The sequence below is a fragment of the Pan troglodytes genome, chromosome 1 (genome assembly GCF_028858775.2).
Source record: "Pan troglodytes isolate AG18354 chromosome 1, NHGRI_mPanTro3-v2.0_pri, whole genome shotgun sequence".
NCBI lineage: Eukaryota > Metazoa > Chordata > Mammalia > Primates > Hominidae > Pan > Pan troglodytes.
The window spans coordinates 145,203,289-145,216,862 of NC_072398.2; the positions used below are offsets into that span (position 1 = coordinate 145,203,289).

Here is a 13,574-nt window from a genome sequence, read left to right on the forward strand (position 1 = left end):
CAATTTGGGAGGCTGAGGCAGGTGGATCACCTGAGGTCAGGAGTTCGTGACCAGCCTGGTCAACATAGTGAAATCCCATCTCTACTACAAATATGAAAATTAGCCATGCGTGGTGGCAATTGCCTGTAATCTCAGCTACTTGGGAGGCAGAGGGAGGAGAATCGCTTGAACCTGGGAGGCGGAGGTTGCAGTGAGTGGAGACTGCACCATTGCACTTCAGCCTGGGCAACCAGAGTGAAACTCAGTCTCAAAAACAAAAACACACACACACACATGAATCAATTAAAGATATAATTTTGTTTATACAGAGTAAAGTAATATGCTGATAAATGTATTATGTATTTACATAATCATGTGTTATATAAATATGTGTTATATTATAAAACCCATATCCAGATGAATACATTTACTGACATAGAGTAAACTTTTATTCTCATATCTTAAATTTTATTTTAATATAGGGACTGCGAGGACTGCAAGGTGATGTTGGACCTCCTGGAGAAATGGGCATGGAGGTAAATTTTTTGTGGCTAGTTCTTCTTCATAAATATTCTACTTTTTGTAAGACTCTAAGGTAAAATTAATAATTAAATATATACTATGAGGAATAATTCTATAGTATTGTTTCATATTCAGAAAAAAACTAAAATTCCATTAAAAGCAGAGATGATTATTATATGTCTAATTTTATACATATAAAGTTCTACTCTAATAATTACCTCATTGAAATGACAGAACAAAAAGTAGATAGAGCTTTCCCTTCACTGATTTAAAGTTGACTTGATAACCTTTCATCCTAAGGTATTATATGCCCTGTATAGAAGAATACTGAGACATTACCCAATTTGGGATATATTTTGGAATTATAAGCCAAATTTGTTATAAATATCCAATTATTTTATTTCCATTGTTTGTAACTTTAGCACTAAATAAATCAAACAAATTCTTTCCTCCCTTGGCTGCTGTGAAACTGCTCTCTCCTGTTGCCACTTCACCTTCTCATTAGCCTTTCTCAGTCTTGACCTGAAGTTGCCCTTTTACTTCCTTGGCTTAGTGATCATATTATCACAGTGACTTTAAGTACCAATATTACTCTGATAGCTCTCAACTTGGTAGCTGTATTTTATACCTCTCTCCTCAGATTCAATTATTGATTTCCTGTTATCTTTTTAAACATCCACCTAGATATCCCACAGACATCTACAATTCAAAATATCTAAACCAAATCCATTACTGTCCCACTGTTCTTCCTCTGTTTAATTCCCATCTCAATGAAAGATATCCCTTATACCCAATAACCCAAAACTAAGAGTCATCCTAGACTCCTTCTTCTACCTAATCCTCTCAAATCAGTGACCATTTCCTTTTGAATAGGCCTGCCCTGCCCATTCTCTCTTAAATCTACCCTTTCCTTTTTATCCCTATTGCCAGTGTAATAGCCCCTACACTCTCATGCCATATCTCCTCCAACTCCTATAATTCCATCTTCTACTTGTTGCCAGTATATCTTTCTTATATCATTCGTTTCCTTTAAATGTTTCAAGAGCTCTCATGGCCTTTAGGATAAAATGCCAATTTCTTAACATGATAAGTAATGGTTTACATGATTTAATTTCTGCAGACCTGTTCACCTGTGTCCCCAATAAAACCCTTCTCTTCCCTAAAGGGAAGGGAGGGGCACACATAGCATGTTCATAAATAAGGTAAATATCTCTTGGAGACAAAAATAGTTGTAACATCAAGCAATAGTAGGAACTTTAGGCCTGGAAATAGCCAGAGGTTGCAAGAACTTCTATGTTCTCAAAGTAAAGAAAACTGAAAGCTTCCCAACAAAAATGGACCCACCATGAAAGAAGGCTGGAAAAGAAGCTCTGTGTGTGAGTGTGTGTGTGTGTGTGTGTGTGTGTGTGTGTCTTTTATAATGTGAATAAATTTATCTCTTATTTGCATGATATTTTTATGAAACCAATAAGGAAAAGTGAATTTTTTAAGTAAGTAGATTCCTGAAGGCACTACAGAAAGGGAAAGGAAGAACAAATCCCTTTAGATGAGGTTTAAAGGATGAGAGAAAGGATTAGAAGAAATGGATCTTAAAAGTCCTAATTTTAGATGAAGTTGTCTTGACATTTGAACAATTAAAGGGTGTCAGAAAGTATCTGTTCTTATGCTATGAAGTTTATAAAGGGACAGCAATTATGCCCTTTTGGACACAGGTATCTCACCCTTGAGTTCAGTGTTACCACCATCTTCTCATGAGATTGCTATTGCCTTTGTAATGTGTTAAATTATTCTCTTGTAGGGACCTCCAGGCACTGAGGGAGAGTCTGGTCTGCAAGGTGAACCAGGTGCAAAGGTAACCTTCTAAAAAATAAAGGAGAATCTCTAAACTTTCACCATTGAACCCCCTACATTTGCTACCATTGAATCCCCTACATTTGCTAACTTGAAAGCAGGTGGAAGCCCCCAGATAAAAACAGGAAATGTTTTGGAACTCCTATTCCTTATGACAGCAGTCCCCAACCTATTTGGCTGGCACCGGGGACAAGTTTCATGGAAGACAGTTTTTCCACAGATGGAAGCAGAGCAGGGGATGGTTTCAGGATGAAACTGTCCTACCTCGGATCATCAAGCATTAGATTCTCATAAGGACTGAGCAACCCAGATCCCTCGAATGCACAGTTCACAATAGGGTTCGTGCTTCTATGAGAATCTAATGCTGCCGCTGATCTGACAGGAGGTGGAGCTCAGACAGTAATGCTGGCTCACCAGCTGCTCACCTGCTGTTTTGCGGCCCATTTCCTAACAGGCCTTGGACAGGTACCCTCTACGGCCCAGGCATTGGGGAACCGTGCCGTATGGCATGCCCTCCATAATTAGCCATGCAGTCTTAGTAGAAAAGAGTTTAATCTTTCCCTTTGTTTCTTCAGGGAGATGTTGGAACTGCTGGCAGTGTTGGAGGAACTGGGGAACCAGGTTTACGGGTGAGTGCCCCCTTGAAACTCTTTTAATACACTAACCCACTTCTTTCAGAGGCTCAAAACTTATTATTCTAAACACTCAAAAAATTGGATAATAAACCTTTCTGATACATTATAGAAAATGTTTGGTTTTATTTCATAATTTCAAAAGCTGCATCCCAAACCTTGTCCCTATTCTAATTTAGTAGTATTTACAGTCTTAACCTCATATGTCCTTTTCTCAAAATCAGGTATACTTTGCAGAACCCTTACCAAAAATGTGGAGTTACTGTGATTGTCACTAATGTTAGCATTAAGAAGAAATTCACAAATACCAGTGAACAACTCTCAGAATAGTTCCTGACCTAACAAGATTGAAGTCTAATTTATAGATTTAACTTGCTCTAAAAAAAACCAAACCTATGATCATGCAAAGTTAACAAGATGCAAGGACATAATTGTAAATTGTTGCAATTAGATAGCTTTGAGACGTTATGCTAATATAGACAGCCTTTATTTTGAGCTGTGGTAAGGAGTTTTTTCCTAAGATAATAGGGCCCAAGATAATTTTAACAGACATTTATTCACTAAAAGGCAAAGTAGGGAGATATATTTTGCATCTGGCTTCTTCCTTTTTACTTTCTCTTTTTTGGGTGGGGTGGGGTGAATGGGAAAGATGGAGCAACTATAAATATGCACTAATTAATTTACTTTTAAATAATTTTAGTATCAAGAGAGCCAGTCCTACTTTAATAGCTTTATAAAGTATGGCTCTACATTTCTGCAAGTTCCGTATCTAAAAGACAACTAATTAATGTACTGGAGCCTTAGTCTTTTTTTTTTTTTTTATGTATTTTAAGTTCTAGGGTACATGTGCACAACGTGCAGGTTTGTTACATATGTATACATGTGCCATGTTGGTGTGCTGCACCCATTAACTTCTCATTTACATTAGATATATCTCCTAATGCTATCCCTTCCCCCTCCCCTACCCCACGACAGTGTGTGATGTTCCCCTTCCTGTGTCCAAGTGTTCTCATTGTTCATTTCCCGCCTATGAGTGAGAACATGCAGTGTTTGGTATTTTCTCCTTGTGATGATTTGCTGAGAATGATGGTTTCCAGCTTCATCCATGTCCCAACAAAGAACATGAACTCATCCTTTTTTATGGCTGCATAGTATTCCATGGTGTATATGTGCCACATTTTCTTAATCCAGTCTATCATTGATGGACATTTGGGTTGGTTCCAAGTCTTTGCTATAGTGAATAGTGCCACAATAAACATACATGTGCATGTGTCTTTATAGCAGCATGATTTATAATCCTTTGGGTATACACCCAGTAATGGGATTGCTGGGTCAAATGGTATTTCTAGTTCTAGGTCCTTGAGGAATCGCCACACTGTCTTCCACAATGGTTGAACTAGTTTACAGTCCCACCAACAGTGTAAAAGTGTTCCTATTTCTACACATCCTCCTCTCCAGCATTTGTTGTTTCCTGACTTTTTAATGATCGCCATTCTAACTGGTGTGAGATGGTATCTCATTGTGGTTTTAATTTGCATTTCTCTGATGGCCAGTGATGATGAGCATTTTTTCATGTGTCTGTTGGCTGCATAGATGTCTTCTTTTGAGAAGTGTCTGTTCATATCCTTCACCCACTTGTTGATGGGTTGTTTTTTTCTTGTAAGTTTGTTTGAGTTCTTTGTAGATTCTGGATATTAGCCCTTTGTCAGATGAGTAGATTGCAAAAATTTTCTCCAATTCTGTAGGTTGCCTGTTCACTCTGATGGTAGTTTCTTTTTCTGTGCAGAAGCTCTTTAGTTTAATTAGATCCCATTGGTCAATTTTGGCTTTTGTTGCCATTGCTTTTTGTGTTTCAGACATGAAGTCCTTGCCCATGCCTATGTCCTGAATGGTATTGCCTAGGTTTTCTTCTAGGGTTTTTATGGTTTTAAGTGTAACATTTAAGTCTTTAATCCATCTTGAATTAATTTTTGTATAAAGTGTAAGAAAGGGATCCATTTTCAGCTTTCTACATATGGCTAGCCAGTTTTCCTAACACCATTTACTAAATAGGGAATCCTTTCCCTATTTCTTGTTTTTGTCAGGTTTGTCAAAGATCAGATGGTTGTAGAGATGTGGTGTTATTTCTGAGGGCTCTGTTCTGTTCCATTGGTATATATCTCTGTTTTGGTACCAGCTGTTTTGGTTACAGTAGCCTTGTGGTATAGTTTGAAGTCAGGTAGTGTGATGCCTCCAGCTTTGTTCTTTTGGCTTAGGATTGTCTTGGTAACGCAGGCTCTTTTTTGTTTCCATATGAACTTTAAAGTAGTTTTTTCCAATTCTGTGAAGAAAGTCATTGGTAGCTTGATGGGGATGGTATTGAATCTATAAACTACCTTGGACAATATGGCCATTTTCACAATATTGATTCTTCCTATTCATGAGCATGGAATGTTCTTCCATTTGTTTGTGTCCTCTTTTATTTCGTTGAGCAGTGGTTTGTAGTTCTCCTTGAAGAGGTCCTTCACATCCCTTGTAAGCTGGATTCCTAGGTATTTTATTCTCTTCGAAGCAATTGTGAATGGGAATTCACTCATGATTTGGCTCTCTGTTTGTCTGTTATTGGTGTATAAGAATGCTTGTGATTTTTGCACATTGATTTTGTATCCTGAGACTTTGCTGAAGTTGCTTATCAGCTTAAGGAGATTTGGGGCTGAAATGATGGGGTTTTCTAAATATACAATCATGTCATCTGCAAACAGGGACAATTTGACTTCCTCTTTTCCTAATTGAATACCCTTTATTTCTTTCTCCTGCCTGATTGCCCTGGCCAGAACTTCCAACACCATGTTGAACAGGAGTGGTGAGAGAGGGCATCCCTGTCTTGTGCCAGTTTTCAAAGGGAATGCTTCCAGTTTTTTGCCCATTCAGTATGATATTGGCTGTGGGTTTGTCATAAATAGCTCTTATTATTTTGAGATATGTCCCATCAATACCTAATTTATTGAGAGTTTTTAGCATGAAGGGCTGTTGAATTTTGTCAAAGGCCTTTTCTGCATCTGTTGATATAATCATGTGGTTTTTATCTTTGGTTCTGTTTATATGCTAGATTACATTTATTGATTCGCATATGTTGAACCAGCCTTGCATCCCAGGGATGAAGCCCACTTGCTCATGGTGGATAAGCTTTTTGATTTGCTGCTGGATTTAGTTTGCCAGTATTTTATCAAGGATTTTTCCATTGAAGTTCATCAGGGATATTGGTCTAAAATTCTCTTTTTTTGTTGTGTCTCTGCCAGGCTTTGGTATCAGGATGATGCTGGCCTCATAAAAAGAGTTAGGGAGGATTCCTCTTTTTCTGTTGATTGGAATAGTTTCAGAAGGAATGGTACCAGCTCCTCCTTGCACCTCTGGTAGAATTCGGCTGTGAATCCATCTGGTCCTGGACTTTTTTTGGTTGGTAGGCTATTAATTATTGCCTCAATTTAGAGCCTATTATTGGTCTATTCAGGGATTCAGCTTCTTCCTGGCTTAGTCTTGGGAGGGTGTATGTGTCCAGGAATTTATCAATTTCTTCTAGATTTTCTAGTTTATATGCATAGGGGTGTTTGTAGTATTCTCTGATGGTAGTTTGTATTTCTGTAGGATCGGTGGTGATAACCCCTTTATCATTTTTTATTGCATCTATTTGATTCTTCTCTCTTTTCTTCTTTATTAGTATTGCTAGCGGTCTATCAATTTTGTTGATCTTTTCAAAACACCAGCTCCTGGATTCATTGATTTTTTGAAGGGTTTTTTCTGTCTCTATCTCCTTCAGTTCTGCTCTGATCTTAGTTGTTTCTTGCCTTCTGTGTGCTTTTGAATGTGTTTGCTCTTGCTTTTCTAGTTCTTTTAATTGTGATGTTAGGGTGTTAATTTTAGAACTTTCCTGCTTTCTCTTGTGAGCATTTAGTGCTATAACTTTCCCTCTACATACTGCTTTAAATGTGTCCCAGAGATTCTGGTGTGTTGTGTCTTTGTTCTCATTGGTTTCAAAGAACATCTTTATTTCTGCCTTCATTTCGTTATGTACCCAGTAGTCATTCAGGAGCAGGTTGTTCAGTTTCCATGTGGTTGAGCAGTGTTGAGTGAGTTTCTTAATCCTGAGTTCTAGTTTGATTGCACTGTGGTCTGAGAGACAGTTTGTTATAATTTCTGTTCTTTTACACTTGCTGAGGAGTGCTTTACTTCCAACTATGTGGTCAATTTTGGAATAAGTGTGATATGGTGCTGAGAAGAATGTATATTCTGTTGATTTGGGGTGGAGAGTTCTGTAGATGTCTATTAGGTCTGCTTGGTGCAGAGCTGAGTTCAATTCCTGGATATCCTTGTTAACTTTCTGTCTCATTGATCTGTCTAATGTTGACAGTGGGGTGTTAAAGTCTCCCATTATTATTGTGTGGGAGTCTAAGTCTCTTTGTAGGTCTCTGAGGACTTGCTTTATGAATCTGGGTGCTCCTGTATTGGGTGCATGTATATTTAGGATAGTTAGCTCTTCTTGTTGAATTGATCCCTTTACCATTATGTAATGGCCCTCTTTGTCTCTTTTGATCTTTGTTGGTTTAAAGTCTTTTTATCAGTGACTAGGATTGCAACCCCTGCCTTTTTTTGTTTTCCATTTGCTTGGTAGATCTTCCTCCATCCCTTTATTTTGAGCCAATGTGTGTCTCTGCACATGAGATGGGTTTCCTGAATACAGCACACTGATGGGTCTTGAGTCTTTATCCAGTTTGCCAGTCTGTGTCTTTTAGTTGGAGCATTTAGCCCATTTACATCTAAGGTTAATATCGTTGTGTGTGAATATGATCCTGTCATTATGATGTTAGCTGGTTGTTTTGCTCATTAGTTGATGCAGTTTCTTCCTAGCATCGATGGTCTTTACAATTTGGCATGTTTTTGCAGTGGCTGGTCCCGGTTGTTCCTTTCCATGTTTAGTGCTTCCTTCAGGAGCTCTTGTAGGGCAGGCCTGGTGGTGACAAAATCTCTCAGCATTTGTTTGTCCTTAAGGGATTTTATTTCTCCTTCACTTATGAAGCTTAGTTTGGCTGGATATGAAATTCTGGGTTGAAAATTCTTTTCTTTAGGAATGTTGAATGTTGGCCCCCACTCTCTTCTGGCTTCTGGAGTTTCTGCCAAGAGATCCGCTGTTAGTCTGATGGGCTTTCCTTTGTGGTTAACCCGACCTTTCTCTCTGGCTGCCCTTAACATTTTTTCCTTCTTTTCAACTTTGGTGAATCTGACAATTATGTGTCTTGGAGTTGCTCTTCTCAAGGAGTATCTTTGTGGTGTTCTCTGTATTTCCTGAATTTGTATGTTGCAGAGCCTTAATCTTTACCTCTCTACTTAAAGGGAGAAAATATGGAAACTCTAAAAATCTGGTAGAGTGGTCATAACTGAATCAAGTTTTATTAACCCATGTAAATTCAATATAGCAAAGCACTATAACTTTATGAGATGCAGTATTTACATTTCTTGAACTCAGAAACACAAGTCTAGCTGTGTAAAATTCTAGAGCTACCAAATGGATATATATTACTTTAATTATCTAAAATTATTAATATTCTGGGATCATCTTATATTTGAATTTATGACACTCTGAATCATGAAATCATCTTCAGAGCTATTCAAGGCAAATTAGATCATTCTCATTTTACTGTCAAATCCTCTTTAGAAATAAAGTAGTAGAAATAAGTGAACACAAATTTGCTATTTTCCATATATACTATGGGCTAAAAATAAAATAAGATAAATGATATAGCAAAAAAAACTCAATCATACTCTTTCTGCTACAAAATAGGGTGAACCAGGAGCTCCTGGAGAAGAAGGTCTCCAGGGAAAAGATGGGTTAAAGGTAAATTATACTTTTAAGATTATATATAAAATAGATGTTTTGTAAAATCTTTAAAATATTAGACATCATTGTTTTTGTGTGACAAAAACCTGTTTATTATTGGCATAATTATTTCACTGTATTCCTTTATAGAAAACTTTTTTATTGCGTTACAGGGAGTACCAGGAGGAAGGGGACTTCCTGGAGAGGATGGAGAAAAAGGAGAGATGGGCTTACCAGGAATTATAGGACCCTTGGGTAGATCAGGCCAAACAGGCCTTCCGGTAAGTACTGCTGGGTTCACTTTCAAATACTAAGTGAATTCACTGCCTGTATGTGTACACATGCACACACCTACACACACTCTGACCTCCTTATATATCCAGTGGGTAATTGTATATTACCCACTGTGGCTTGAGAGAAGGAAAAGTCAAGGACTGATTATCAGCCCTCCTAAGATCCAAAGAGGAAAGATACTTTTTCCATAAGCCATGTAACTTCTGTCATAAAGCATTTATAAAGGAATTTTTTATGTTGTCTCAAACTTAGTTTGATTAAATATTTTGGATCTTTATTCCTATAACTGACATTATTGTTGTAGAGTAATATCGCAGCTCCAGGATGAAACAAGAAATTCTTTGCAAGCATAATATGAGCTATCAGATCTGATCCTGAATTTTGTTATTACTTCAAAGGAAGTTCTAAACATCATTTTGAACAAATTCTCTCACCTCAAGACAAGTGGAAGATGTGAATAAATAATAAGAATAATGGCCAGGCCTGTAATCCCAGCACTTTGGGAAGCTGAAGTGGGTGGATCACCTGAGGTCAGGAGTTAGAGACCAGCCTGGCCAACATGGTGAAACCCCTCCTCCACCAAAAATACAAAAATTAGCTGGGCACCATGGTGTGTGCTTGTAATCCCAGCTACTCAGGAGGCTGAGGCAGGAGAATCTCTTGAACCCAGGAGGCAGAGGTTACAGTGAGCCAAGATCGTGTCACTGCACTCCAGCCTGGGAGACAGAGTGAGACTCCATCTCAAAAAGAGAGAGAGAGACAGACCGAGAGAGAAAATAGCATCTTTTTTGCTTAAATGCTTAATTTATATTTATTATAGTCTTCCAGATACAGCCTATCTGGTCATTCTATTGTTTCATTTTACTGTTCCCTTTTTCTTGTCTCATATCTTTAAACGTGGGTTCTCCTCAAAGTTATTGTCTTTACTTCTGTAAATGTTCATGCCTTTGGAGGTATTCTCCTATCTTGGGAGTCATCCCTTTTTACCCTACCAGAAAATGGTTTCTCTTTCTTCTGTACTCTGGCAGTTTTATTCTGCCTTTTAAAGATTGCAACATTTAAGCATGTGGGTCTCTTCCCCAAGAGAAAACATAGCTCTTCAAAACCAGATGCTCTGTCTTTACTCCTTCCCATAAACCACAGTGCTTCTGTGCTCCAGTATTTCCACATTGGGGCTCAGTAAAGACTGAGGAACTAATTATGAGTAAACTGATCATGCAGGCAGCTGGAAGACAAAGTAGTGGTTTACAGTGTTTATAATTTTCAGCTTTTTTTTCTGTCCTTCTCTTTTCCTCTGGTTTCTAACCTGCAGATCATTGAATGGGCCCTGCCCCAATCAGCTCAATTAGGTTTGCAGGACTAAGAGGAAAGCTCTATCTGGAAGAAAACAACAAATATCTTAAATTAAACACAAACTAGCTGTCTTACCATTCATTTTTATCAATGACTATAATTCCTTTAGCAGCAATTAAAATAATATTATAACACATCTACCCCCAAATAATAGCATATTTCAAAATAACATTTGAAGAATGAAGATAAACCAGAAGTATCAGATTATTTTTGAGCACTGGCAAATGGCACCTTTTTTCTTTTCAGTTTTACAGCAGTGGTAAGTGCCCATTTCTTCTCTGTCCTGCCCTCAGACCTGGAGAACTGTGATGGGTGTTCCAGCACAGCAAATACAAAGTACTTAGGAATCCCAAAAACTTATCTTATTTATTTATTTATTTATGAGATAGAGTCTCACTCTGTCACCCAGGCTGGAGTGCAATGGCATGATCTAGGCTCACTGCAACCTCCACCTCCCGGGTTCAAGAGATTCTGTTACCTCTGCCTCCAGAGTAGCTGGAACTACAGGCACGCACCACCATGCCAGGCTAATTTTTATATTTTTAGTAGAGACGGGGTTTTACCATGTGGGTCAGGCTGGTCTCAAACTCCTGACCTCAAGTGATCCACCGGACTCGGCCTTCCAAAGTGCTGGGATTACATGTGTAAGCCTCCATGCCCAGCTCCCAAAATTATCTTAAACATCATTAGTCCAAACATTAAACAATATAATTTCACTTATATACTGTCATAGAATCCTCCCAATAACCTATAGATGTTATTATTCCCTATTTTACAACTGGGAAAAAACTTAGAAAAAGCTAAGAGATTTGTACAAGATAATATAGCAGATGGCACTGCTTTATTTATTTACTAAAGAATAATCACTAAAGAAATTATTAATAAAGAATCTTTTCTTTTAGACAGAGTCTCACTCTCACCCAGAAGTGCAGTGGCACGATCTTGGCTCACTGCAACCTCTGCCTCCCGGGTTCAAGTGATTCTCCAGCCTCAGCCTCCCAAGTAGCTGGGAGTACAGGCACCCACCACCATGCCCACCTAATTTCTGTATTTTTAGTAGAAATGGGGTTTCACCATGTTGGCCAGGCTGGTCTCAAACTCCTGAACTCAAGTGATCCCCCTACTTTGGCCTCCCAAAGTGCTGGGATTACAGGCATGAGCCACTACACCCAGCCATTAAAGAAATTTCTTTATTTTCTATGCCTTGCTTGCCCATGGGTTAACCAGCTTTGGCCCCATATTTTTCCTTTCTAGAGTTCTGAATAATTTTCATCTTTGTTAGAGGACTCATCCCTCTTCCATTAGTGTCAGGCCTGGACCCACAGAGAAGCCAAGTAACAAATGCCAAGAAAGTGTGATTATCTTCCTGATCATTCTTGTCAAATTTGTTTTCAGGTTAAAAAACCACCAACAGTTATTCATACTTTAGTATGTATATTTAAAAAATCAACTAGCATAGTTCTCTAGCAGAATCCTAAGAGTTTGTAGAGAGGGAAAAAACAGAATTAAGAAAAGGGAAAGTCTAAACATATACCATAGAATACCACAGCAAGGAATCCCAAAGAGGAATGATACAGTATGACAGCTGGTGACGAGTAGAGCAGAGATGGAAATGGGACTCAAAACAAGGCATGGAAAAATGATAAACACAGATTTCATCTGCTTCATAATTTTTCCCAGGAAAAATCATGCCTAGTACACATCTTTGGTGCCTTTTTTTAGTAACACCACATGTGTGTTTTTTTATTCTTTTTGTTGTTCTCCTTGGAATTTTAAATGGCTTTCAGCTTGTAAACTCAATAAAAATACCATGGCATATTTTTTCAAAAGAATTTTGCAATCCAAGGAACTATTGCTTAATCAGAGAGCCTAATGCTGGATTTATTTTTGCACTTTAAAAATTCTTCCTTAGACAGTGTCACAAAGATGCTACCTTGGATTCCTACAAAATAAATAAGAAAGAAAGTGAGAGAAAGAAATAAAACTTTTTTTTTTTCAAGAAAAGAAAAGATCTCCTTACTTCCTAGAAGACTGCGGAATGAGATCTGGATTGAAAAATAAAGCAAGGGAAGCATCAGTAATGAATTCCAAATCCAGGAGTTAGATTTCTTTAAACAGAAAAAAAAATTGTGTATTTTATGCTTGAATCTTGTGCTAAAATGTTCAGTTGCCTAAATGCATAACTCTGCATGAGAAAAGAATTGGGAAGCATCTGAAAGGAAACATCTGCCTGACTTATGATCTGTTATCTATGCTAAAAAATCTACCACTGTGTTATCTAAGATCTGAACAGATTTGCAACTATAAACTCCAAAGTTGGATGTATTAAAATGAAATTGTCCTGTTTTATATGTTTAGGACAAAATTTCGTTGGATTTATTGAAATGTGGTTTTTACTATCTGTTTAAGGTGGTATGATATTAGGTAGAGGTAAATATCTTAAGGGAAGATAAAATGAAATAAAGTGACCTTCTCCATAAGTTTTTTAAATAAGATCTTAAAAGTGAAGTCATAAAGATGAGAAGAATATCAATAGTTAGAAAAGAATGGTAAGATATATGTTTCTTATTTCTTTTTTTAATAGCAAATGTTTATAATGTCTATTTTTTATATATATACTTTAAGTTCTAAGGTACATGTACACAACGTGCAGGTTTGTTACATATGTATACATGTGCCATGTTGGTGTGCCGCACCCATTAACTAGTCATTTACATTAGATATATCACCTAATGCTATCCCTCCCCCCTCCCCCATCCCACGACAGTGTGTGATGTCCCCCTTCCTGTGTTGAAGTGTTCTCATTGTTCAATTCCCACCTATGAGTGAGAACATGTGGTGTTTGGTTTTTTGTCCTTGCGATAGTTTGCTGAGAATGATAGCTTCCAGCTTCATCCATGTCTCAACAAAGGACATGAACTCATCCTTTTTTATGGCTGCATAGTATTCCATGGTGTATATGTGCCACATTTTCTTAATCCAGTCTATCATTGATGGACATTTGGGTTGGTTCCAAGTCTTTGCTATTGTGAATAGTGCTGCAATAAAGCCACGTGTGCATGTGTTTTTATAGCAGCTTGATTTATAGTCCT

The 13,574-nt window shown here is 37.7% G+C and overlaps 1 protein-coding gene across 6 annotated transcripts in view; it reads left to right on the forward strand.

Moving 5' to 3' along the window:
• The window catches only part of COL24A1 (collagen type XXIV alpha 1 chain), a 404,239-nt gene that overhangs the window by 268,001 nt on the left and 122,664 nt on the right, over positions 1–13,574 (forward strand). For all 6 annotated transcript variants that reach the window (XM_016921775.4, XM_063799997.1, XM_063799993.1 and 3 more), the window contains 5 exons: positions 462–515; positions 2,300–2,353; positions 2,928–2,981; positions 8,800–8,853; positions 9,009–9,116. In XM_016921775.4, coding sequence (XP_016777264.1) covers positions 462–515; positions 2,300–2,353; positions 2,928–2,981; positions 8,800–8,853; positions 9,009–9,116 — 324 coding nt within the window. The remainder of the gene's footprint in view (positions 1–461; positions 516–2,299; positions 2,354–2,927; positions 2,982–8,799; positions 8,854–9,008; positions 9,117–13,574) is intronic.